Consider the following 24886-nt stretch of genomic DNA (forward strand, 5'->3'; position numbering starts at 1 on the left):
TCACACGGAGAGACCACGACTAGCCCGTCTTGGAACTCCTGAGGGAGCATACCAGGCTCGTGATGTCAATATTTACGGCTGAAGACAATATTGCGACACCGACGAAGCTGCATTGGCAACCGCAACTACGAACGAAGCTTTACGAGAGCCAATCGGAAGGCGGCCCAGAAATGATATAAATCACGAGAAGACTCGAATTCGATGATCGGTTAAGGTTGATACCGGGAGGCTATCAGACTTGGTATCAGCCAGCCTCAGGGAGAAGAAAAGGGGCAATATACAAGATATGCATAGCCGATTCTGACTGAAACCCCGCTTTAGGGTGCCTTCTACAGACTCGGGAAGAGCGTTTTAATATTAACAACCCGAAATAATTCCTATTTAAAGGCGGATAAACTCGCCCAGTACACTTAGGTATTTTTCTTGAAATTATCATCGAGCATACCAACACAATCTACATAGAACCGTCTTATAGAAGCGCCGTTAGTCTGATTCCTATGTAAAATCCCCGATCTAGTTAATGATATACTTATCTACCTACTAGGTACATAGGCATCTCGCGACATTTAACTATACGTGATTCGAACGGTTCGTCGTCGCTATGTCAACCTTAAGGACCAGTTTCAACCCCTCGACACTCAGACCAGCCGAACAAGCAGCGATCATTCCTCTTCTTAAGGAAGCTTGGAAACACGATGCCCTGAAGTCCTCAACCGAGGCCATTGTTTACTCGTACGTCTTATTAAAATCCAATAACTACCTACCTACCTACCTATTCCTTGGCCGTTGCTGTAAGGAATATTGACTAACTTATTTTGGGGGGCCCGATTGTAGTGCCCCCCCCCCTGAGAATTCTGGCAGTTCAGGCCGTGTCTGGTGGCATACAAACATTAACGATAAGCGTGAACACATTACAGTTCGGTACAATCGCAGAGCAAACCGAGTCCATATCTATAGGGATGGTTCCGTTAACGTGAGACCTCAAAAGCCTCTCCGCATGCGGCTGAAAGGTACCGTTGAAGGGGCCGAAGGAGAAGACGGGGGCTATGACTCTGTGTCGGAGCTTTCGGGGGAAGAATTCGACGTACAGCAGCCAGAAAGCGCTCTGTAAGGCGACTCGATGTGCATTGTATCCACTACTTTCGTATGACGATGAAAGTAGCGTCAACCCAATGTTTTGTTTTCATGGTTGTTATAGTACGGATGTACCTTTCAGAAATTCTTACTATGGGGAAAGTTGTCAATCGTTGTCAAGCGCTTAGCCAGCACGTATTAAATAAATTAAGTAACGAGATATATATTTATATCCGAGTTGAAAGGTGTACTCTATCTATCTAGACGAGCTACTACACCTCGTTTACCTGGCTATTTCACACCCTGATGACGGGGTAACGCTAGAATAGGACTCTTTTATGCAGGCACATCTATTAATGGGGTTCGAGATGCAAGCGGCCAAGACGCGCATGATGGATCAGAATAGCGCAGCATCTGACATTATGTTTGTTCCAAGATCCGAGAGCAAGACTGCTTAAAGTATCGTGGGATCGCGATATGGGCTCTATATATACCGCTATATTTTTCTCAAAGACGGAGCTACCGCAAGGGATCTTTAGCTACTTAAGGACGCTGTCAGCAAAGCTCTGTTAATCAAGCTTGCTAATACCATGGTAATTGCTCTAGATTATAGATTAGATTAGAGTCGATCGACCACTGGTAGGCCTCGGCCTAGACTAAATGCTGGTATCTGAATTCCGCACCTTTGCTTCCCAGTTTATGCACGTAGATTTCCCATTTGAGAATCCTCTGTCAAAGCAAGCTACTATTTTTAGCATCGAGGCTCTGATTCTCGAGCGAATCCAGAAGAAAGCTCTAGAGGGCACAATTAAGACAGCGGAGGAGTTTAAAGCGACCTAGTACAAGACATATCTATCTATACAAGTCACTCAGAGCTGGAGATAATATCAGTTTGGTGCGTGTTGAAGGCAACCCAAGTTATATTCTTAGTTCTTGTAAAGGGGACACATCGTCGTAGCGCCGTCACTGGGAATGACTAAAGATAGCGGAATATCCTCATACTCAACTCGGAATAGCTATATATTTTATTATATAGGTTAAAAGTCCCCAAGGCATGCTGGTACGGAGTTATGCGTCCACACCGCGAAGTAAGCTTGGATGGTACTAATATACATACAACTTACCCCCCGATGAGGGGTTCTATTTGAGTATCTACCATACGAGAGATTGGATATAGATCTTACATTCCTTACAATGTACACTTTTTATTCTTATACATTGTAATGATATTTGGTTTCTTGTTTTTCTACGCCCTCGCGTCCTCTTGTCCTTTTATCTCTTTACTATCCGGATTTTCCGTGTCCACCCCCTAAATGCCAATAATATGTCTACCATCGACACCGCTTCTACTGCTAACATAAGTGTAGATTATGACTACATTATCGTTGGAGCAGGAACATCTGGGCTCGTGGTTGCGTCAAGGTTGGCCGAAGAGAAAGATGTTCGCGTCTTGGTTCTTGAAGCTGGTGCGAACCGCCTAAGAGATCCGAAAATCTCGATTCAAAGTCTTGCCGCTGCGACGTATTTTGACCCGGACTATGATTGGTGTATCACTACAGAACCTCAAGTAGGACTTAACAACCGTAGGCTAGCACAGCCTCTAGGTAAAACTTTGGGTGGTTCATCAGCGTAAGTGCCCAGATCCCTAATATAGGAATACGATACTTCTGAAATGATAGCTAACTGAGCTGGAGTTAAAGTATCAACCTAGGAATGGTTATATATCCGTCTAAGTCCGGCTTTGATACGTGGGAAAGATTAGGAAATCCAGGCTGGGGATGGAAGACTATGGAAAGTTACTTCCACAGGTTCCATACATTCACCGAGCCTCAAGCGAAGCTCAAAGAGGAGTTTATGCTTGATTACTTGAATGGCGTTCACGGCACAGATGGGCCCATTCAGATCTCTTACGGGAACGAGGAAGGTTTCCCCCCCTTTTCCCAAGCTTGGCCCCGGGCATGGTCCACTCTATGCAAGCCTATCGACGGCGATCCTATCGCTGGTATGTCTATCGGGGCTTTCAACAATGCTGCCACGCTTCATCCAACAACTAGAGAGAGGAGCCATGCCGGAAATGCGTACTTTTCAGACAAAGTCGCTCAACGACCAAACCTACGCGTCATCACAGAATCACTCGTTGAGAAAATTATCTTTGTTAAACGGACTATTGGTCCTGACAAGCTTCGGGCCACTGGAGTCGCATTCGTTGGGAAAGATGGCCGGAGACGGCAGGTTTCTGCCACGCGTGAGGTGGTTCTGGCGGCTGGCGCAGTCAAGTCGCCTCAACTGCTCGAGCTCTCAGGAATTGGTAGGAAGGATATACTTGAAAAGTACGGGATTGACTGCCTTCTAGACAATCCTAATGTTGGCGAAAACTTCCAGGATCATGGTTTCGTACCGTTTTCTTGGGAGGTAACCGACCCGATAACGTCTGGCGATCAGATGCGAAACCCAAGAGTCGTCGAAGCGGCCATGGCGGCTTATCAGGAGGCTATAGCAGGTCCCTTGTCTATAAACGCATTCGCATCGGCCTTTTTCCCGCTCCAGGACGAAAGTCTTGCACCCGTATCTGTCAGCCAGCTCCTTTCAGACCTTGGCCAAGCAGAGGCCGAGCCTAGAGTTCTCCGTGAGCAGATATGTACCCCTGATGACTGCTCAGCACAATTCACTCTCGCACCGTTTCAGCTGAATCCTTTGCCGGGAGACAATCCTTCCCAGATATTCGGCCTTGGTACCGAAGGCTTCTATGTGTCCATTGTAGCTGTTCTGAGTCACCCATTCAGTCGCGGATCAGTGCATATACAATCAGCTGATGCACGCTCCTCACCCGTTGTCGATCCGCGTGCTATGTCTCACCCGCTAGACTTAGAGCTACACGCGCGGCACGTGCTTCTTCTCGAGAAAATCCGTGACACTCCGCCGCTACGAGAGCTATTCAAAGAGGGCGGGCGGCGTTTACATAATGGCGGGCAGAGGGTTGAGACACTAGACCAGGCAAAGGAAGCGGTTAAGAACGGATATACACCACATTACCATGTATGCGGAACGACAGCCATGATGCCTCGAGAATCGGGTGGTGTGGTGGATTCGAGCCTAAGGGTCTACGGGGTGGAGGGCTTAAGAATTGTCGATGCGAGCGTGTTTCCACTAATTCCGAGAGGGAATATTCAAAGTTCAGTGTATGCGGTTGCTGAGAAAGCTGCTGATCTCATTAGGGCAAGTTAGCAGGAGAGGGGAGCGACGATAAGTTCAATAAAGTTTATAGACCAGTATACATCAACGCGCGCGTCGCTATGACAACCCAACGGGCGCATCTGCGCTGCATGTTTAGTATTATTTCTTGCTTAGTTAAATTTTATTGAACTTAAGTTTTTTTTCCCGCAGTGTATACATAGAGCGTAGCGTAGAAGAAAGAACACAAAACTGTGTCATGTAGGTACGCGTTTGGGTCGCGGTAAATTGCGTATGAAAAATGCGCTATAGCACCACTCACTGCCAACCTGGAAGTGCTAATCGGAAAGCAAACTTTCTAGTATGCGTCAAGAACAAAAGCTATAGCTTTACATAGTTATTAGGTACATAAACTCTATTTATATAGTACGGCGGTAAGGTCAACCACCAGTATAAATACATACTCTTTAAAGTCTTTTTAGTTTAGGTGATAAAAGGTCTAGTTAGTATTATAATATTCGCTTCTTAATCTCCTACAACCCCCCCTCCCCACCCCCCGGTGGAAGTGGATCCTATCAAGCCTCATCTAACACACAGTAGCCACGTTGTGGCTATACGATACTCTCAACCTTCCTAGAGATCCATAGCTACAGCGGCAATCTCCATCCACCTTTAATATTAAAAACAGCTAAGAGTTAAAGCTAAAACTCGTACCGATTCACAATGTCGAAAAAGGTTGCCAAAGTCATATCAACCGAACTACTCGTATGTGCCCAGCCAACCCAATAGTACCAAATTTGCTAAGGGCGTTTTTTAGGAAAACAAAGATGCGAAGTGGATCAATCTTGTAAAGTTAGTCGCTATAAATAAATACCTTACAGCATTACCACCTTACACCACGCTCTAAATTGCTATGAACCCCTTATCGATCTAACCATAACATGAATCAGAATTACATACGAGGATGAAAATGGTCAAGTGCGCACGTGGGAGGCGATGAAGCGTCCTGGGCGTCCGAGCACCAGTGCCGTTGATGCTGTGCAAATGATCGCCGTCATTCATCACAAAGACGGTCCTAAGGTCCTCCTTGAGAAACAGTTTCGCGCGCCGGCGGGTAAAATCGTTATTGAGTTTCCAGCTGGATTGGTGGATGAGGGTGAGACCGTAGAGCAAGCGGCGCTACGTGAATTAAAGGAGGAAACAGGTTACGTTGGTGAAGTAATGCCAGACCGCGGAGGTGCAAGACCGATCCTTTTCAGCTGTGAGTTCTATCAACCCCTTTCCGTTTTGTACGAATTTACACTAACCATACCCTCAGCTCCTGCATCCTCGAGGTAGAATTTATACTTCCTAATGTTGATACCAAGCCATTTGACTAACTCTTGATATAGCTCAAAGACATTTCTCATCCATCTGAAAATTGACCCGGAAAAGGAAGAGAATCAAAATCCAAGACCTCAACTAGAAGATGGTGAGTTTATCGAGGCTTTTTGGGTACCATTAGACAGCCTATATGCCGAATGTAGGAAGTTAGAGGCCCAAGGATTTGCGATTGACGGCAAGGTTGGCGTTTTTGCTGAGGGCCTCGAAATGTCCAAAGTTTGGCCAGTTTCATGAATATGCCACGGATCGTATAGAAGGCATTTTATACCTTAGATAACTGATAGACATATGTGAAATCCATAAATCTTGCCACGCATCCATTTTTAGCCAATATAATGATACGATAGAGTCTAATATTCATTAAAAGAAATTATCTATTTACCTATCTCTTAAGTACTCTTTTATGTGATGACATCTCACAAGTCGAGGATTAAAGGCTATTATTAAAGAAACTAAATCTGCGACGACGGTCACAACTTTAAAAGCCTACCTACCTAGGTAGGTACCTAGGTATACTGGGAAAATGAGATAAATACATGTATGTCTACCTACCTACGACTGGATATTGTTCGAAAAGCGAATTTCCACAACAGGTACCTATTATTAATTGTCCATCCGATAAAACCTTCCCTACCTTAAATCAAATTACATTTCTTCAGCAGTTACAACAACTATTAACATCATACCGTCAACAAATAACTACCAGGAAACCTTATTAGAGTCCCATTTTCTACTGATTTACAACATGAAAGCGGATTACACAGTCCATCTTCCATCCAAATAGCAGAAAATTGGGAATATATTTTGGCTATAACCCTCGTATTTTTATCCCTCTACATCAATTAATACGATAATCATCTCCCCAAGATTATATGCAAGCAACGAAAACTATAGGACACCATCGCCATCATGAATGCCCCGATAAATAATGAACCAATATACTGGGCCTGGAAGTGCGAAAAATGTGGGCGCTGGTGTGCTGCTATTAATGAGGATTTCTGTATCTGCGGTCACTTTAAGCCACGGCCTAATTATAAAACCCCGGAGATTCAGAAACAACCTCAACTACCCACGTTTCGAGATGCATTCCCTATGCCAAAAAGCTTCCCTAGGTATGATTCTGGGCCTATAGGGAGCACTCTAGCGAATCGGAACATTTTTGGTGGATATGATGTCCCCCCTGGACGAGATAGTCTCACTTCGAAAGACTTCCCTCAACGAAGTGCTGTCATTGTCACTCCACCAAATCCCTTGCGAATATCATCACTTCTAAATGAAGAAGATACCACTTCCGGATACAATGCCCCCACTATAAAGGATAGGCGTTTTGACCAATATGCAATCGTCAGCGAATTCACCACACCCAGTGGAGCTTCTACGACCAGCGAACCTGGACGCTCAATTGACACAGCTTTCCAAAATAATTCTATCCAGTATGATACTACTTCCGAGACAAATGACGCTTCCTCGGCACGGTTCACTGCCCTTAACCAAAGAAAGTCCTATCAGGGCAACTCGGAAGCCAGTTGGCCCACTTCGACCAAAGAAAACGGCTATTAAATTAGACGCCACGTTGCGTCAAAATCGTTCGAAAAAGCAAAGGTTCGACCACCTTTCCAGATAGGATCCCTCTCTAAAATTTTGGAACTGACTTTGACAAAATGTTAGCGCTTCTAGCCACGGTAGTTCCCCTAGATACGGCTCTTCCAATACCGTCAATCGAAGATCACCCATTAGACATAATAGTGTACTAAGGTACATCATTTTGGTTGCTGTGAGTTTATGAGTCTGTTCCGGAAGACTCTACTTTAGGTTCTCAGGGTATTGGTGGGTTGGATTATAGTATAGGGACTTGTATCGAGGACCGGCTAGCGACCTAGGTATACGATTGGTACGCACAGCGAGTCATTTTCGAAAAGGAAAAAAAAAATGAACTTTAATCGGTCATCAATAAAGACTTCAAGGTCAAGGGATATTTTATAATAACCCCGTTATTCAATCATTCCTTATAATGTGATTTGACATATAGCGCTCCATCGGCCACGTAATGACGGTAAACAGCCGCATATCCTCTTTGATGACAGCATCTAGGTACGGCAGCTTATTGATCTGTGAGGCCCCAGGTATTTGCGGAAGATCTGAGCGTACCAATTCGTCCTCGAGCTTCTCGAGCGATTCCGGGTTCTTGATTACGTTGTAATTAGAGTATTGCCGTCACGGTGGTCGCTGTCGTATCGCCTGCTCCGGATATCGTAGATATCAGCATACCTACCACTCCTGCGGCGTCTAGCTGCGAGTGAACTTTGCTAGCCTCGAGAAATCTTTGGAGAAGATCCGTATCACCAGCCTCGTCTTTCAATTGACCGCTCCTTGCCTTGATCTTGGATAAAGCTACCCCTGCCATACGAGACGGTGCTCGTTTCTGGCGCATGGCGAGGGGGTTACGATATATCAATCTCTCAAGCTTCGAGATCGAAGACCACCACCCCCAATGGTTGAAGCGATCACGGACGAGCTGTATTGAACCATCCACATCACCCTCGGCCCGAAGACATCCGAGCGTCTCACCAAAAGAAAATCGCCCGGCCGCGTCCATAGTGTACCAAAGGATCATCGATGAGAGATCAAAAGTTTCCTTCTTACTCATGACATCTATTAATTCTTCGATCGTAGCATCAATCCACCTCTCATAGTCCAGCACGGCAGTGGGCGTGAAGGCATTGGCTACCGATCGACGCAATGCGCTATGGCAAGTCTCGTCAGATGTGCTCACTAGGCTCGGCACCTCCTTACCATTCTATATTCCTACCAGGTTAGGAGCTATGTATTCATTTTGATATCCCCTATTCATGTGTGTCGGCACACTTCGTTTTTCGACAAGCCCTATACATTCCAGATGCCACAATTCACATCCAGCCATTGGCAAGTGCGGTTATTATGACCATATTCCATGTTCTTGGCCAACGAATAAATTTCTACTAGGTATCTCTTGATTGAAAATTATCAAAGTTGTAAGAGTTACACAGAGCGCCCAAAATATATTTTTCCTTTTGGAGATCTATGTTAGGATTACGCGCTTCAGCCCTTGCTTCGGGCTTCTTCGCAATCTCTTCCAATCAATCCTCTTTTATTCCCTCAGTTCTCCACCATCCCATTCAAAATGGCCGGCACAAGGGTAGCTGGTGTCAGAATTAGAATACCAATGGTTTCGGAGTAACACTATAAGTTCAATCCAATACCTACCTTCTACCGTATTGATCAGATATGGAGGAATGCTGGGTGTATATAGGCCTTTTATAGTCGTTACGTCTTTTGGTTCCATCTCGATTCCTAGAAGTAGCAAAGCAACCTTTTTCTGTTTAAAGGGATTTCAATAGTCTCCACAGCTGAACAGTAAAGATTACCTACGTTAAGGTTAATTTTTCATTCGGCTATGCCCATGTTTAAGTGAGCTAGATATAGTTACGGAAGATAAAGGGGGAGATATTTACCTAAGAGTCTAGACTATCAAGAGATAATTATGTGGGCAACAGACCGTTCGTTTTTATAGTCACTTGTTTATGTCACATAACTTGGAAGAGAACACAATTTATTAGGTGGCATTTATGAAGAATTTCTTTTTGATTAATCGTTGTAGTCTCGGCTACAATCTACTGTACATATTCCAGTAGTTATCTCCATCTCAATTCTTATCCTCCCCAAAGTTATAGATCTATCCATGCCTATTTCTGCGTCAGGGTCGCGTGACATTAGTGCTCCCTGTATTAAATCCACAGATTTGGTAGATAAACGGGTATTACTCGCCACAATATCAAAGTTTTAGCATCTTTATCAACTTGCCTTGTATATTCAAGTAAGCCTTGTCTAGTATTATATATGTCTTATAGGAGATTTCTTGGTCCAATACACACCCCTCAAAGCAGCTTTAGCCAATCCAGTTCAATAGAGAATTCACAGTATCTAAAGATGTCATGTTCCAGTACCTAATTGCCTAATCTATTAATTACATGTAGTCCCTTTATTAACATGCTAGCTGTCATCTACGTTACACATGTCTGCCTGAAGTCCACAAAGCTCTTGACAGATGTATGGATTTTATGATAGGTCTACCTATTACGTAGGGTACATGCAGCTATATGTTTGGTTTAAGTGCATGCAGCCAATCATGTAAACCTCAATCTCTATCTGGTGGAAGCACGTTCCCCTAGAAATACATGGGGAGATTCAGCCTTTGTATATGAGGTACCTTTAATGTTCTTTTATCCTACATTATATGTATATGTAGGTACATAAATGCCTAAGTAAGGTACGTATATGTACCTTAAGTAAATAGGCAACAATCCGCAATGGAAACCAGGATGCTCTTTCCCAGGAGTTGCTGTTGCCCCAGTACAGAATATCATCATGACAACCGCGACTTCTTCCTTGGTGCAAGGCTCTAGGAGAAATTTTACCTTAGGCATCCAATCATGATTCACTTCAACGAGCCTGCATGCTCACAAGCATCCTTTGGAAGGTGCATTGTTGCATTCTATCATTTTTCTATATATTTCGTACAGCCTTCCTTTTATAATTCAAATATCCTGACTTCACATCTCATGGAAACAACACTGTCAACTGTCAACCGGCAACGCGTCTTTGAATTCAAGCGCGTATCACTCCTTAAGACATTGTTTGTTTTTTTCTATTTGATTCTCCCATTATCCCTCACAGTTCCTTCCTAGTAACGCGACCATCATCGGGCCTTCCAGCAGTCAAGCAATAAGTTACTCGGCCTGTCTGGTTATCGTGCTGCATAGCATTAGACAGCCTGCCTGCACACACTAGGCATAAAACATCTTCGACTATTATGATGCAGTCATCTTGCCCTGATCCTTACTCACATTTTGATCAAGGCAAGGTCGGCCGTATTATTGTGACATCTTAGCCGAATGCCCTAGTTACAGTTACTTTATTCTGGCAGCTGCGTTACCGCCAACAACCACATCTTTTCCACACAAATTCACATCACCAATAGCCCTGTTCTTTGTGGATAAACTTTCTTCTACATCTTAGCACGAATCCATAGCCCTACTCCAAGATGGCATCAGAGTACACTGAGCCTCAGAAAGGTAAGACATGTCTTAATTCCTTAGTCTTCATCATTTTCTTTTATCTTCACCTTGCACACACATTTCAGGCAACAACTTGTTCAGTCTGTGTAAAGATATCGGATGATTTGACCAGTTGTCCTCTTATATACTCTCTCTGTTTGCTAGTTGTTATATCTCAATATCAACTTTATTCATATACTCCTTGTTTAAAATTACATTGCTAATTTTCTGCGTCGCTTAGCTTTCTATCAGGACACTGGTGATCCTATGCCCATTACCTATACAAACCAAGCTGGTGAATTCCCTGAGTGGTCTCAAGACATCGGCTATTCCGCTGCTAGGAAGCGCTCATTCAGCGATTATCTCGAATCATCCGAGGACCTCGAAGCTCCGATTAACAAACTTCGTCGCGTCACTCTAAGCCCACCCATATCCGAGCAGACAGCTTCATTAATCACAGCAGAATCACTCGATCAACAAGAGATCAAAAATGCCAATCTTAGGATGTTAAACAATTGGTACTGCTCTTTTACAGAAGCAACAGCACCTGGTAGTAATCTTAAGGATAAATCCTTTCTCAATGAAGCTTCCCTCTCCAAGAACGAATATAACTTTGAAGGGCTATTTTCAAACATCCAACCATATGACGCTCATCAGAACCCAGCAGGTCCTCTAGATGCTTTGCGATATCCCCTTTACAAGCATCAGTTAATAGCGCTGGAATGGATGAAGAAAATGGAGCTAGATGAGGAGAAGAGGGGTGGCATACTTGCTGATGACATGGGTCTTGGAAAGACACTTTCGACCATTGCTCTGATGATCAGTCGCGACACTGAACCATATCCATGGTCCAATGTGAAAGTAAGTATCTCCTAAATTTTCATATAGTCTATGCTAACCATTGTAGACAAACCTCATCATTGCTCCAGTATGCCTGCTCAAGCAATGGGAGCGGGAGATTAAGCAAAAAGTCCTACCAGACTACCAGCTCAAAGTATTCATACAGCATTCGAGAAAGAAGGATTACAATCAGCTCCGCGATTATGATGTTGTACTGACTAGCTACGGATTGATCGTGTCCGAAGTCAAGAAGAGGGATCAATACATCAGGCAAACGAAAAAAGATGGGCTGGAGGTCGATGAGAATTACTTGTCTGAGATCTGCCCTTTTCTGAGTCAAAAAAGCCTCTTCTACCGTGTGATTCTTGATGAGGCGCAGTACATCAAGAATCATAAAGCCAAAGTTTCAAAGGCTGTTTGCGACTTACAGGCCAAGTACCGTTGGTGCCTGACGGGGACACCAATGCAGAATGGGCCAAACGAACTCGCTTCCCTTGTCCGATTCCTTGGAATCAAACCATACTGCGTGGTTGAAAGATTCCAGGCGGTAAGTTTACTATTAATGAGAATCGAAGTGTCTAGCTAACAGTATTGCGCAGGAATTCAAATCCCTGCAGCCAGGATCTAAAGGCGGCCCAGATGAGAAGAAGAGAGCAATGAAAACGTTGCAGAGTCTCCTTAAAGATATTCTACTTCGACGAACCAAGAAGTCCAAGATTGACGGAAAGCCTATCATCCAGTTGAAAGAGAAAACAGAGGTCATTGATCATGTTGTTTTTGATCCTGATCAACAAGAATATTATGCTACTCTTGAGAAGGATGCTCGTGTCCAGTTTAGCAAGTATCTCAGGGCTGGCACGATTGGGAAGCATTATACCAAAGTCTTGATACTCCTTCTTCGGTTGCGCCAAGCCTGTTGTCATCCGTATCTGCATCTCACTGATCTAGAACTGATCATACCCGACATCCCAGAGGAGCAGGCAGAGGAGTCTGCAAAGACCCTACCCCCAGAGGTAGTCGAGCATATCAAGGGAACCGAGCTCTTCCAATGTTCCGTATGTTCTGATGTCGTATCACATCCTTCTATCATGTGCCCTTGCGGAGATCTGTTATGCTCGCACTGTGCTGAGGCATTTATGAACATACTTGGGGAGAAGATGATGCGCGCGGCAGGGGTTGAGCAAAGCGTAGAATGTATGGCCTGTCACAAGCAAGGCAAATTCACGATAATCAAATTCGATTCGTTCTTGAAGACGTACCAGCCTGAGCGGCTTCAAGATGAAAAGGAGTTAGGAGCGGGTGACATAGATGACGACGCTGATGATTCCGATGATGATTACGAAGTTGATCTTAAACCAGACGAGCTTGCGAAGCTGTGCCAGCGGGCAAAACACAATCAGCAGGCCCACAAAAGGTACATGCGAAACCTACGTGCAATCTGGCAGCCGTCGGCTAAGGTAGCCAAGTGCTGTGAGCTCATTTCGACTATCCAGAATACTACGGGAGAGAAGATCATCGTTTTCTCCCAATGGACCATTTTTCTTGACCTGATTCAAATCTCAATTGAAGATGAACTTGGGCTTCGGGTTGGTCGCTACGATGGTAGTATGACAGCAACCAAACGTGATAAGGCAATTGGTGAATTCACCGAGGATCCCGAGATGAAGGTTATTCTAGTATCACTTAAAGCCGGAAATGCTGGCCTCAACCTGACAGTAGCCTCACAGGTTATTATCATGGATCCGTTCTGGAATCCTTACGTTGAGAACCAGGCCATCGACCGTACATACCGGATTGGTCAGCAGCGAAATGTTACAGTCCACCGAATCCTCGTCGAGAAAACCGTGGAAGATCGAATTATGGCCACGCAAGAGAAGAAGCGTCGAGTCGTCGAATTTGCTCTACAGGGCGAAAATGCGACCAAAGACATGAGCAAACTCGGCACTGAAGATCTCGCATTCCTCTTCGGCATGGATTCCTAGCCACGAAATCCGGGACCTCAAAGGCTCTAATCCATACAATACCTCATTATATCAACTACTGGTTTCTATTTGTATAACCATTCAGTACTTTGTGCCTTTTTTCCTTCTCTCCTCTTTTCTTCCTATCAGTTAGATGCAAATGACTTCTGATGATATTTGGACAGAGAGAGGTCCATTTTGTTGTTTTACAACGCATACCTGTGGCAAAATTTACCATGTGCCCGATTCGCAGGCCATGGATCCTTGAGCAGATGAGCAATTATAATGGCGTTTTGACAAGAGGTGTACTGTCTGCCTACCTAGGCTTACAGTTTAGTCGGTTACCTAAAAGGAAGGACGAAGGATGTTATTTCGTACCTACACGATCTTGCCTTATGGCGAACCACAGGAGACGGACGATTTGTTTGTACTAAGGGAGTGCGGTGTGTATGGATGGCTTTTGCAGTAACGAACTTGCTATAGGTGGTTCTTTTGATTGATATGATTGTACTCTCCATAGTTATACTCACATACTTAATAAGAATGAGTATATTTCTTTTCCCATTAGGCATTCAGCAATTCCCCTTACTCCAACCCCTTTTCGTGACTAAGTGCTAGCTAGCATACTGCTTTCATCCATAGCCTGCAGTACGGGTCTTGCTCAAAGTCAACTAGTAATAATTCGCGAGGCCGCGGCACGTATTTCGTTATGAAGAGGTGAAATATTAGATAAGATACGAAATCCGTCTAGGTAAGGTAGGTTAGGCACCTAAGGTATTATCAGATATCACAAATATTAGGTACATATCAATAAGGCTCTTTCTCCGCTACGTCAGAATAAATCCCCCTTGTCTACTATATTCAAACATTAGGTACCTACCTAAGTCTACCAATAACGCACGTAAAGGCGAAGGGTACTTGTCTTAAGTACGTGTGCTACTGATATATAGAAATCGATTAAGTTGTGACGTTGAGAACTTAATACACGTAACTCCTTTGTTCGCAGGTGTCTCAGTGTAGTTCAGGGGTAGGCCTTTAATAGGGGTTGGTGGGTCCAAAACTTTTAGGGGTAGTGGACAAGCTGAACACCTGCCTTAGAGGTAGGTAGGTAGGTATTTAACAGTCAAAATTAGATAGAAGCGGCTCTCATACTAGGTTGAGCGTTACCTAATTAGAGCAATTATACGGGACATTCAACGATTGAAGCTCCTGGTCCCTTATATTGGAAGTTATTTGCAGTCATTAACTTTGCATTATCGAGCCTTGTAACTACTACGGCTTGTAGCTAATTCCGTACTTCGGATTTATATATATATATATATACCAGATGCCAGATGCAAAACCTGCTGCCTCACTCAGTTTTCGGAGAGCCCTCTTCGGTAGTAGAGGCCTCTTCAAAAAGGAAATTCTTTTTGATAGCAGAGCCAAGTTTAGTCCACTGTATGACACTATTCCGCGTTGGGGTAGTCGATTGCCATAGGAGAGCCGACTAGGGAAGAATACTCGCTAGCAGGGATGTCGTCTGGTGTCTATTCAGCCGCTTCGTCGCCCTGTTGTTGCGAATAACTCTGCATAACTCGGACCACGGCATCGGTAATGCTGTCTCCTCTCTCATCGCCGCGGTCTGCCCTCCATGTCCACACGCGCCTAGCCGTTCGATTGCCTTCCTTCCATTGCCCGTCGAGGCTCAGGATAAGACGTCCATCGCTATCCTCGATATTAACCCTTGCCTCGCTAGCATCTCGGTCAACTACGCCGGGACCATGCACTGTCTCGGTCCAATATATATCATCCCTTCCCAGCTTCTGTTCCGCAGTTACTGCAAGGATATGTGTCAGGGCGCGTATGGTAGCTTGCTGAATATAATAGATGGCGTCCTTTGCGTTCGGATACGCTTCGCGGTTAAGATCGGCGGGTGGGTACAGATTTTCCAGTATATTTTTTGCTCCCTGATTCGTAGATGTGGCGTCCTTATTACTCTCAGTGGTGCCAATATGGGGAGAAAACGGCATTAGGGAGATATTGAAGTGCATCTGGATGTAAGGGACGACCATAATACGGGCCCGCCCAAATATTCTGACTTCCGGTGTAATGGCCAGCTCAAAAGCAGACTCGAGACGGCCGGCGAGATAGTTAATAAAGTTAAGCTCAGTCTTAGCGTTGCGACGGGTTAGGTTGCCTTGGAGGACTATAGGGGCGAGCGGTTGGGTGGCCGACTTGCAGGCAGCGGTAGAGATACCGGCCCGCTTTAATGTAAATACCAAATCGTCCAAGAAATCTGTCATAGCCTTGCAGTCTCTGAAGTACTCGGTATTTGCGATCACTGCACGCAGGATAGCATAGGGTGGTTGCATGCGATTGGGTGGGAGTTGCGCCATAGTGGTGCGCCGGTGATAGTTCTGCCGATGCCCTTGGAATAAGAGGAACTGTATGTAGATGTAGTATGCCGTGCATGAGCACTGCATGTTTGTCATCCTTTCATTTGCGTTATCCGGTTCGCCAAGATCTTCGAGGGTAAATATAAGATCTGTTTCCGGATCCTGCTTCCAAGTGATACTTGAAGAATCCGAGTAAACATCTGAGGAGAGTAAGGTTCGAGCTTCCCGATTGATCTCGTACCAAAGCTCCTGGTGAAAAGCCGTATTTCTGGCTTCACGTACTCGATCCTGTAAAGGCGCGTCGTCGGATATCCGTCCAGGCAAAGGTGATTGATCCACGATTATACCATTCTTCTTGAGGGTGAGACGGACTCTTTGAGAACCACCACCAACGCGACCCAATCCCAGACGGACGGTACCATCATCATTGCGTCTGAAGGGGGCGATGCTGCTGTTTCTAAACTCGGGCGCGGATTCAGCGAAACCAAATCGGACACCCAATGTATGTGGCTCCTGAGGTGCGGCACAAACAGCCCAGCCGCCCTCGCTAACAGTCAAGACATCGGCCCAATACTTGGTCTCCAGCTGCATCTCTTTCTCTAGTTTCTCCGCAGCTGCTACAACCGAGTCCACCATATTATTGACCCCCATGAGCCTCCACCCCGTTGCGACGGCGAGATCGTCTTGCCTTCGCGCTTCGGTGATATTGGATTCGTTTAACTTGGAAGCTCCTAGAGTACCAATGCCGACCAGTTCGCGCAGCTCTGGCGACAACGTACTCAAAGCTCTCGGGTCTTGTTTCGTAAGAAGGAGGGATACGAAGTCGAGACTCAACATGGCAGATTGGTGCGCGACTCTAAACAACTGCCATTAGTATAAATTTTCACTGATTAGGGTTCCCTTTCACCTTGAATGCGCTTACTCGATGTTCTTTAAGAATTCCTCTCGCGCTGCAGTGACACTTTTCAACTCAACATCTTCATCTTCCTCCTCATCTGAAGACCCCTCGGCTTCAACGCGACCATCTTCCTGAGCTGTAATCTCCTCGCGTAGCTTAGCCTCCGTAACGTTGCGGAAGCCACCGCTTTGGGCATTGATACGTGAGATGAACTCGCCGAGGTTCTTCGGTTTCTTGTCGCCTATAGGCCAAGGGCGCAACGAGAAGGGCGAGCTGGAGGCCATTTTAACTATTCACCGAGCTATATAATAGGTTCAAACTAATGTTGGATATGTGGGCGAGGGATTCGAGGAGATTAGATGTGTACCGTTGGCGCTTGCATTTGATCGTGGTTATGAACATTGAAGATGAAGATGTAAAGAAACGGTATGTACTTTGTACATGGAGCTTAGCTACATAGGTACATATGGACAGCCAAGATCATGATTGTAACCAATGATTGGAAGCTTAGCCTTGATGAGTCAGCATAAAGCTAGTACAAGGAGAGCTTAGTGAGATTTCCCCACTATTGTAGCTACCTACATTAGCGGGTGGGGGGGGTCTATTGACATGGTATCAGCAAACGTGTTGAGGTGTGGACTTATCTCAGGTGACCTCAGACCAGAGTTTCGAATTTTTTTGGTTCGTGGGGTTGTACCCCCCCAGCCACACCACCCCCCCAACCAATCACAACCCGTACAACCCCCCCAAAAAAATATCAAAACTCTGGTCTGAGGTCACTCTGGACACGGTCCTATTAAAAATCGATCCTGTTTTCCAAAAACATCGTCAAATCAATAAGATCATTAAAAACAACGATATCAACGCGCTTTTACAGTAAGTAATAATTGATTATACAATCGTACTAATCTTATTATTAGGTCTATCGATTAAATACGATTAAATCTACGCGTTAAGTCTCTCGGGGCGTTGAAAGTGGCCACAACGGTCGCAACGCGTTAGCCGCAATACCGGTCGCAACACCGGTCGCAACACGCGTTGCGAGGCCTGGTATATAAGAAGGCGATGCCGTACAGGTGTATAAAAAGGCGGGAAGGCTTAGATAGCATTAGTAATAGGCTAGAGTTAAAATAGAAGGCATTTTCTCACATACGTGGTGTTGATTGTAATGTTGATTGTGATGTTAATTGTGATGTTGATTATGGTGTTTTGGACCTTGGAAATCAAGTGCTTTTTGACGTTTTGGCCTGGTATATAAGAACGCAACGTCGTACGCGCATGCAAAAAAGCTAGAAAAATAGATTAAATATATTACTAGCCCCGAGTCATTTTAGTTGAAGTTATTTCGTACGTTCTTGTGGTGTATTAAGTCATTGTAAATTGAATTTTTTGTTGTTTACCACCAAAATTGGAAAGTAAGTAATGCTTGGGCCCAACCAGGCCTCAGACCAGAATTCGTTGAAATCTACGCACGTGCCCCACAGGTACAAACACACGGGCCATGCGTTCCGTGGCGTAAGCGGGCGCAGCCCGCCTCAATGAATTCTGGTCTGAAAACTGAGATAAGTGTGGACATAATATTGGCTATACGCATGTTAAATGACTATTATTACGGTAATTGGCTAGTATATATAATATAGTCACCTCCGGGGGTAATTATATCTTAATTATAAAAATGACTAGGTTTAAAAAAGTGGTTTTTTAAACATCGTTATTAACGGTAGTTACGGTTATTTAATCGATATATATTACGTATAAAATTATGTTAAATTAAAATATAATATTAAATTAAATAATATAATATTAAAAAAAAAAAAATAAAAAGTTTTATAATTTAATATAAAACTTTTAACATATTTATATATATATAATATAAACATAAACATATGTAAAAGTTAATTAAAAAAATTATATTAATACGTTAAATTATAAATTATAATGTTATAATGTTATAAATTACGCGTTTTACCATTACATTATAAAGTTATTACGATTATAAATGATTAAAATTTATTATATTATAATATATATATATATTTTAAACTTTTATTTAATTTATATATATTTAAAGTTAATATTATATTAAATTTTTAACATTATATTAAATTTTTAATATTGTTATAAATATAATAATTATTTAAATATTATTAACAAGTTTAATAATTACGGTAAAATAAATAATACCTCGGATATAATAAATACCTTAACATATTATTTATTAGTACTGATTTATAAGTACCTACAATAAAATCGGTATAATAAACCTTGCAAATATTGTGTTAACCTGTTGACACGGTTTTAACATGGTATCAAGGCCTGTAATTATGTAATTATACTGACACCTTTGCTGACATAATGTCAATAGACCCCCCCCACCCGCTAATGTACGTACTCCCCTGCAGTAATCCGTAGATCATCCCAAGATTCATGTTTGCATTGAGGGCACATGCTTCGTCAGGATGTTATTTCTGTATAATACTTATCGTAGAAATCTTCTATCTCTTCAGCAAACAAGATATCCTTCATGCTCATCTCATCTTTTCATAGTAATTTTTAATTTTCATATGCTCTCTCCGGTGGATTTTCGGATACTGCCATCAACCCGAGTAAATACTTGCCGACTATTTAATCTCAACAGCTTGCTTCATCGCATGATCTAGGTTACTCAAGTGTACCCTTAATATACGATGTAACTACAACAACAGCTAACCAAGTAACCTAGTTGGGGATGGCATCTTTAAATACATGTATTTTGCCGAATCATTCGATAATATACGGCATGCCGATTCTATCATGCTATCTCACGCTAGAGCTACATTTCCATGTGGGTTTCTTCTGAAGCTAAAGATCGTCTCGAGAAGTTATTACAACAACGGCGCCGTTCGAGACGCAACCGAACCTATCGAACGCCAGTCCATATATGTAGAGACTTAGCGAGCAATTACCACCAACCATCATCATCTACAGTTTTCATACATACGTACCTATATTAGGTACCTACCTACATTTATCACTGCGGGAATTTCTAGCATATGCATTGAGGTATCTCTTGCCTGGGTATTGACAGGGAGTTCTTCGAACAATCGAATAGAATGCCGCGGATATTCCTCAACAAGACCTCGACACTACGTCAGGTGGGGATTCTTGGTCGGACGCTAATTTGACTACCGTTCCATGGCGAGCTCCGTTACGTAGACTTACATATTCTTCGATCATTCCCGCCTACGCACTGTAATGTACCTAAAATGTTTCGATGACTCCTACTTAGGTCAGAGCTAACAGAAGACCGGCCTAAGTGCCTATTTTATCTTACGAGAACAGAAATATGTCTCATGTTTAATGGTAAATATATTATAGCAATATACAAATTATTAGTATTTTAGGTAATATAGGTAGGTTAGGTACACTAGGTACCTAGGTGCTTGGAAACAACAAAAAGAACTCAACAACATTGAAGGTAAAAATAACTCAGCCTCATCCAGCTGCAATATAATTAGGATTAAGGGTATGTAGGTACATATTACGTTAGAGATGTACGGAGCACGGAGTAATGAGGGGTTTATTTGTACCTCCGCTACCTACGTAAGAGGGATGATACTTGCATAGTGCGACTTCCAGGAGTCCTCTTCCCATAGCTCCCCCGCACCGATAATTGATAAGAGCTTCTTTTGTTCACTACCTACATATATTATCGTTTTTTTCTACTCCATCCCAAAGAATGACATACATGTATGTGAAATAGGTAAGTACATGGAGAAGGTAAGCCACTTTTTTATTTCCCTCGTCACGTTAATACATAGCACAACTATCTCCTGATATTTGTTTTTTCACTCGACGTCGCTTGCATGGGCTAATTAGAGCATGTGAAAGAACGCATTATAGGTCCTTGCAGTTCTAATTCCTCTTATTCGCCTACTTAACCTCTACTTTAACCTTTGGATGTGCCATCTCTTAGTTTAGTAGACCTCTTATTTCCCTTTTATTCATACATTCTTAAAACTTCGAATTTCGATCCTCCCCTTAAATCTCTCTACGATATTATACCTAGAATACCTATCAGCATGGCTACGACAAAGAAGAAGATCGCCGTCATGACCTCGGGCGGTGATTCGCCAGGTATGAATGCCGTTGTCCGAGCCGTCGTACGAATGGCTATTCACATGGAGTGCGACCCCTATTGCGTCTACGAAGGCTACGAAGGCCTAGTTCAAGGTGGTAATTTCATTAGAAAAATGGAATGGAACGATGTTCGAGGATATCTTTCTGAGGGTGGCACACTCATCGGTACCGCGAGGTGTATGGCTTTCTACGAGCGTCCCGGACGTTTGACCGCCGCCAAGAACTTAATCCTCAATGGCATTGATGCCCTCATTATCTGCGGCGGTGATGGCTCCCTTACCGGTGCTGATAGATTCCGAGCCGAATGGCCTTCTCTACTTGAAGAACTCGTATCTACAGGCCAGCTACAAGCCAAGCAGATCGAACCCTACAAACACCTTAACATCGTAGGGCTCGTAGGTTCAATTGATAACGACCTTTCCGGAACCGATGCCACCATTGGCGCCTATTCCGCTCTAGCCCGTATATGCGAAATGGTAGATTATATCGAAGCCACCGCCTCCTCACACTCCCGCGCTTTCGTAATAGAGGTGATGGGAAGACATTGCGGTTGGTTAGCTCTGATGGCAGGTGTAGCAACCGGTGCCGACTTCATCTTTATCCCAGAGAAACCTAGAGAGGATAACTGGAAAGAGGAGATGTGTCAAGTTATCAGGAAGGTATGTGGCCAGACTTAACGGTGTAATCCAAAAGGGGCCTTGTACTAACTTCACAAGCACCGAGACTGGGGCAAACGTAAAACCATTGTCATTATCGCAGAAGGTGCCCTTGATAGACATGGCACGAAGATTACACCTGAGATGGTGAAAGATCTCCTTGCCGACAAATCGGGCCTAGCCCTAGACACCCGCATCACAACTCTCGGCCACGTTCAAAGAGGAGGAACCGCAGTGGCTTACGACAGGATGCTCGCCACGCTACAAGGAGTGGAAGCTGTCAAGGCCGTACTTGAGGCTACACCGGAGACCGAGACTTGTGTTATCGCTATTACCGAGAACAAGATCGTTCGGAAACCTCTGATGGCGGCCGTACAAGAGACTAAGAAGGTAGCGACGGCCATCGAAGCTCAGGACTTCGACAAAGCGATGTCGCTCCGTGACACCGAATTCTCTGACCAATACAAGTCTTACATGATGACTACCACTATGGGACTTGACCAAGATATACACCTGGAGAATTCCAAGGTAAGCGCATAGGACCACTAGCATTAATAGCGATGGACGCTAACTTCTATGTAGAGGATGAAAATCGGTTTTATCAACGTTGGGGCACCCGCTGGTGGTATGAACGCTGCTATCCGTGCAGGTGTAGCTTATTGCCGATCCCGTAAGATACCCCATTAGATCTATACCCACCCCCTTTACGACATTGAAGGGTGAACCTTCCAATACCTACCATAGCATATTCTTCCCCTTATGATATCAATTAGAAATTCTGACTTTAGGGTTACAGGCGGGCATGAGCCTATCGCAATTCACAATGGATTTGCTGGGTTTGCCCGGCATCACGGTGACACGCCATTAGGTGCTGTCCGACACTTCGATTGGCTCGAAGTAGACGGATGGGCGAGCAAAGGAGGCTCCGAAATTGGAACGAACCGGGAGCTCCCAGAAGAGTCTGGTATGGAGCTAATCGCTAAGTTGATCGAGAAGTACGAATTCGACGCTTTGTTCCTAATCGGCGGTTTCGAGGCCTTCCATTCCGTCTCGCAACTTCGAAAAGCCAGAGCCAAGTATCCTTCGCTCTGCATTCCCATGACTCTACTTCCAGCAACCATCTCGAACAATGTCCCAGGCACAGAATATTCCCTAGGCTCCGATACTTGTCTAAACGAACTCGTCGCCTACTGTGACAAGATTAAACAGTCTGCGTCAGCCACCCGAAGGCGAGTGTTCGTTATTGAAACGCAAGGTGGTCGGTGTGGATACGTAGCAATTCTGGGAGGATTGGGCGTTGGTGCGAGTGCCGTCTACGTCCCAGAAGAGGGAATCAGTTTAGACATGCTGAATGCAGACGTCAAACATCTAAAGGAAGTTTTCACGAGAGATAAAGGCCAATCGCGAGCAGGCCGACTAATCCTTGTCAACGAGAAGGCAAGCAAAGTCTACTCAGCCAAGCTTATCGCAGATATCATCCGAGAGGAAGCTCATGACCGGTTTGAATCTCGAGATAGCATCCCCGGCCACGTTCAGCAGGGTGGTGTCCCCTCAGCCATGGACAGATGCCGTGCCGTTAGACTAGCTATCAAGTGCATACAGCACCTTGAGAAGTACGGCCCCAAGCCGCAGAAGAACCCGGAAAAGATAATTCAGGATCCTCTAAGTGCAACCGTCATTGGTATCAAAGGCGCAGACGTGACCTTCTCGCCCATGGAGCAGGTAGAAGAGAATGAGACGGACTGGAAGAACCGACGTCCGACGGCAGCCCACTGGTTAGACAACAAGGAAGTCGTCGACATCCTCGGTGGGCGTCCGCCATACCCATTGCCAGAGAAGAGCTTAGTCGGACTGATAGCCAAAGACGCGAAGCGCGGACTTATTAAATAGTAAAATGGATTGGAGACTAGAGAACAGGGGCGGCCGGCTGGGTTGGGAGTTACAACATTGGGACAATACCTAGGTAGATAGATTGGCACGGTCATGCGAGTATGATTATGATTTACTTTTACGGTTTCTTGAAATATCGTTGGGGCGTGTCATGAAGTTGACGTCCCCATTTCACCACAATCAGTCTTTATTTAGGACATCTGCTTATCAAAACAACGTCATTATCATTGTCTTTAGACGAAATCTCATGATATTGTAGATGAACTCATTTTTGTGAGAATCTTGTAGGATCTCATATGGTTCTACATAAGGACCTTATTAATAGACCACGCATATGATAGATAATATGAAGGCTTGCTGCATAGCGGTGAGAATAAATAGGGGTGAGCTATTCGTAGAGAAGTTGAACGCAATACTATAACCAATACTAGACTATTGGTATGCAACTGGTTCTTTGTCTCAAGTGTTTCAACGGATAATTCGCCTACAATATTTTAGGCAAAACTCCTAACCTTAGGTAGTCATTCATATATCCCTCATGTACACACCCACTCTTACCTTCGCAATGCCCTACTATCCTAAAAGATTCTTTACCCCTCATTAGCTCGAGGTCCCATTGTTATTCTTATTCATCTTATGTCCTCTTCTGTGTGCGTTAAGTGTTTACCAAAAGTCCCAACAATGCAGGAAAGATACGGGATACTTGTAAAGGTGTAGATTTGAAGAGTGTTTTACGGGGCCGGTGCATGCAGGCCAGATATGACGAGAGGTTTAGTTGGTGTATGACAGTGTTAGCATCTGCACAGAGCTTCAAAGGGGTTCTTGCTGATTGGTTATGAATCTAGCATAGCCTTGTATGCTAGCAGAATAACATTGGCGATGAACCCTTGCCACGTGAATCGTATGAAGATTAGATGGAAGGGGATAGAGTGCCTATGTAACTTCGGCCTCTCGGGGCCGTATGTGACTTGGTCAAGAAAGCAGCGGCCCGTCAAGTAGTTATATAGCATGTGCCATGTGTCGGGTTGGGTATAATCTAGGGTAGAGGGTCTATCCGATTGGATAAATGGGAGAATCGTGCGTGGCTGTTTCAACAGAGACTCAAACTTCGCCTGAAATCCTAGTAAGCGAAGCCGTTGGGTTGAAGTAACTGGGCTTATTAATCCGGGACTTTGGGACTGAATCATGAATATGGTCCCGAATGAAACGGAAAGGCATGCAGGGATATCAGCCACGCTGGAGCTTACCTTGACGGTAGGGAGTGGGTAGGCGCCGGCGCTGTTGTGCTAAAGTACTCCTGATCCTTGGCGAAGCTGTCTTTTATTAGTTAGCTTCTCATTTCTAAGATTGGTCGAACCTCGGTCCTTAGCAAATTATAGTTAGATCCGAATGACCGAAAAAGAAAAAAAAGAAAAAAAAGAAA

The 24886-nt window shown here is 44.2% G+C and overlaps 7 protein-coding genes across 7 annotated transcripts; 5 read left to right on the forward strand and 2 right to left on the reverse strand.

Moving 5' to 3' along the window:
- Positions 1-2246: 2246 nt before the first annotated feature.
- On the forward strand, positions 2247-4433 carry F4817DRAFT_351753 (putative GMC oxidoreductase). Its single transcript, XM_049305119.1, has 2 exons — positions 2247-2703; positions 2775-4433. Exons 1-2 carry the CDS (start codon positions 2399-2401, stop codon positions 4297-4299), a joined length of 1830 nt encoding a protein of 609 aa, XP_049154545.1. The 5' UTR covers positions 2247-2398; the 3' UTR covers positions 4300-4433.
- A 472-nt stretch (positions 4434-4905) lies between these two features.
- Positions 4906-5944, forward strand: F4817DRAFT_351755 (putative ADP-ribose pyrophosphatase). The gene is made up of 5 exons (XM_049305120.1): positions 4906-5010; positions 5063-5097; positions 5196-5506; positions 5564-5579; positions 5637-5944. Exons 1-5 carry the CDS (start codon positions 4969-4971, stop codon positions 5860-5862), a joined length of 630 nt encoding a protein of 209 aa, XP_049154546.1. The 5' UTR covers positions 4906-4968; the 3' UTR covers positions 5863-5944.
- Positions 5945-6537: 593 nt separating this feature from the next.
- Positions 6538-7188, forward strand: F4817DRAFT_320385 (uncharacterized protein; the record flags this gene model as incomplete). Its single annotated transcript, XM_049301181.1, has 1 exon — positions 6538-7188. The coding sequence occupies one exon, from the start codon at positions 6538-6540 to the stop codon at positions 7186-7188; it is 651 nt and encodes a 216-aa protein (XP_049154547.1).
- A 435-nt stretch (positions 7189-7623) lies between these two features.
- Positions 7624-8580, reverse strand: F4817DRAFT_320386 (cytochrome P450; the record flags this gene model as incomplete). The annotated part of the gene is made up of 3 exons (XM_049301182.1): positions 7624-7812; positions 7901-8425; positions 8518-8580. 3 exons carry the CDS (start codon positions 8578-8580, stop codon positions 7624-7626), a joined length of 777 nt encoding a protein of 258 aa, XP_049154548.1.
- A 1449-nt stretch (positions 8581-10029) lies between these two features.
- F4817DRAFT_351757 (SNF2 family N-terminal domain-containing protein) lies at positions 10030-14048 on the forward strand. Its single transcript, XM_049305121.1, has 4 exons — positions 10030-10739; positions 10963-11582; positions 11629-12108; positions 12161-14048. Exons 1-4 carry the CDS (start codon positions 10709-10711, stop codon positions 13541-13543), a joined length of 2514 nt encoding a protein of 837 aa, XP_049154549.1. The 5' UTR covers positions 10030-10708; the 3' UTR covers positions 13544-14048.
- Positions 14049-14754: 706 nt separating this feature from the next.
- On the reverse strand, positions 14755-17211 carry F4817DRAFT_351758 (subunit 17 of mediator complex-domain-containing protein; the record flags this gene model as incomplete). The annotated part of the gene is made up of 2 exons (XM_049305122.1): positions 16823-17211; positions 14755-16756 (listed from the first exon to the last, which is right to left on the reverse strand). Coding segments are annotated over exons 1-2 (1961 nt in total), but the record flags the coding sequence as incomplete, so codon positions are not given.
- A 3280-nt stretch (positions 17212-20491) lies between these two features.
- Positions 20492-23708, forward strand: F4817DRAFT_351761 (6-phosphofructokinase). The gene is made up of 5 exons (XM_049305123.1): positions 20492-20557; positions 20669-21576; positions 21634-22101; positions 22156-22243; positions 22370-23708. Exons 2-5 carry the CDS (start codon positions 20860-20862, stop codon positions 23461-23463), a joined length of 2367 nt encoding a protein of 788 aa, XP_049154551.1. The 5' UTR covers positions 20492-20557; positions 20669-20859; the 3' UTR covers positions 23464-23708.
- The last annotated feature ends 1178 nt before the right edge of the window (positions 23709-24886 follow it).

The sequence above is a fragment of the Daldinia loculata genome (assembly GCF_022478755.1).
Source record: "Daldinia loculata strain CBS 113971 unplaced genomic scaffold F4817scaffold_79, whole genome shotgun sequence".
In the NCBI taxonomy this organism is placed as follows: domain Eukaryota; kingdom Fungi; phylum Ascomycota; class Sordariomycetes; order Xylariales; family Hypoxylaceae; genus Daldinia; species Daldinia loculata.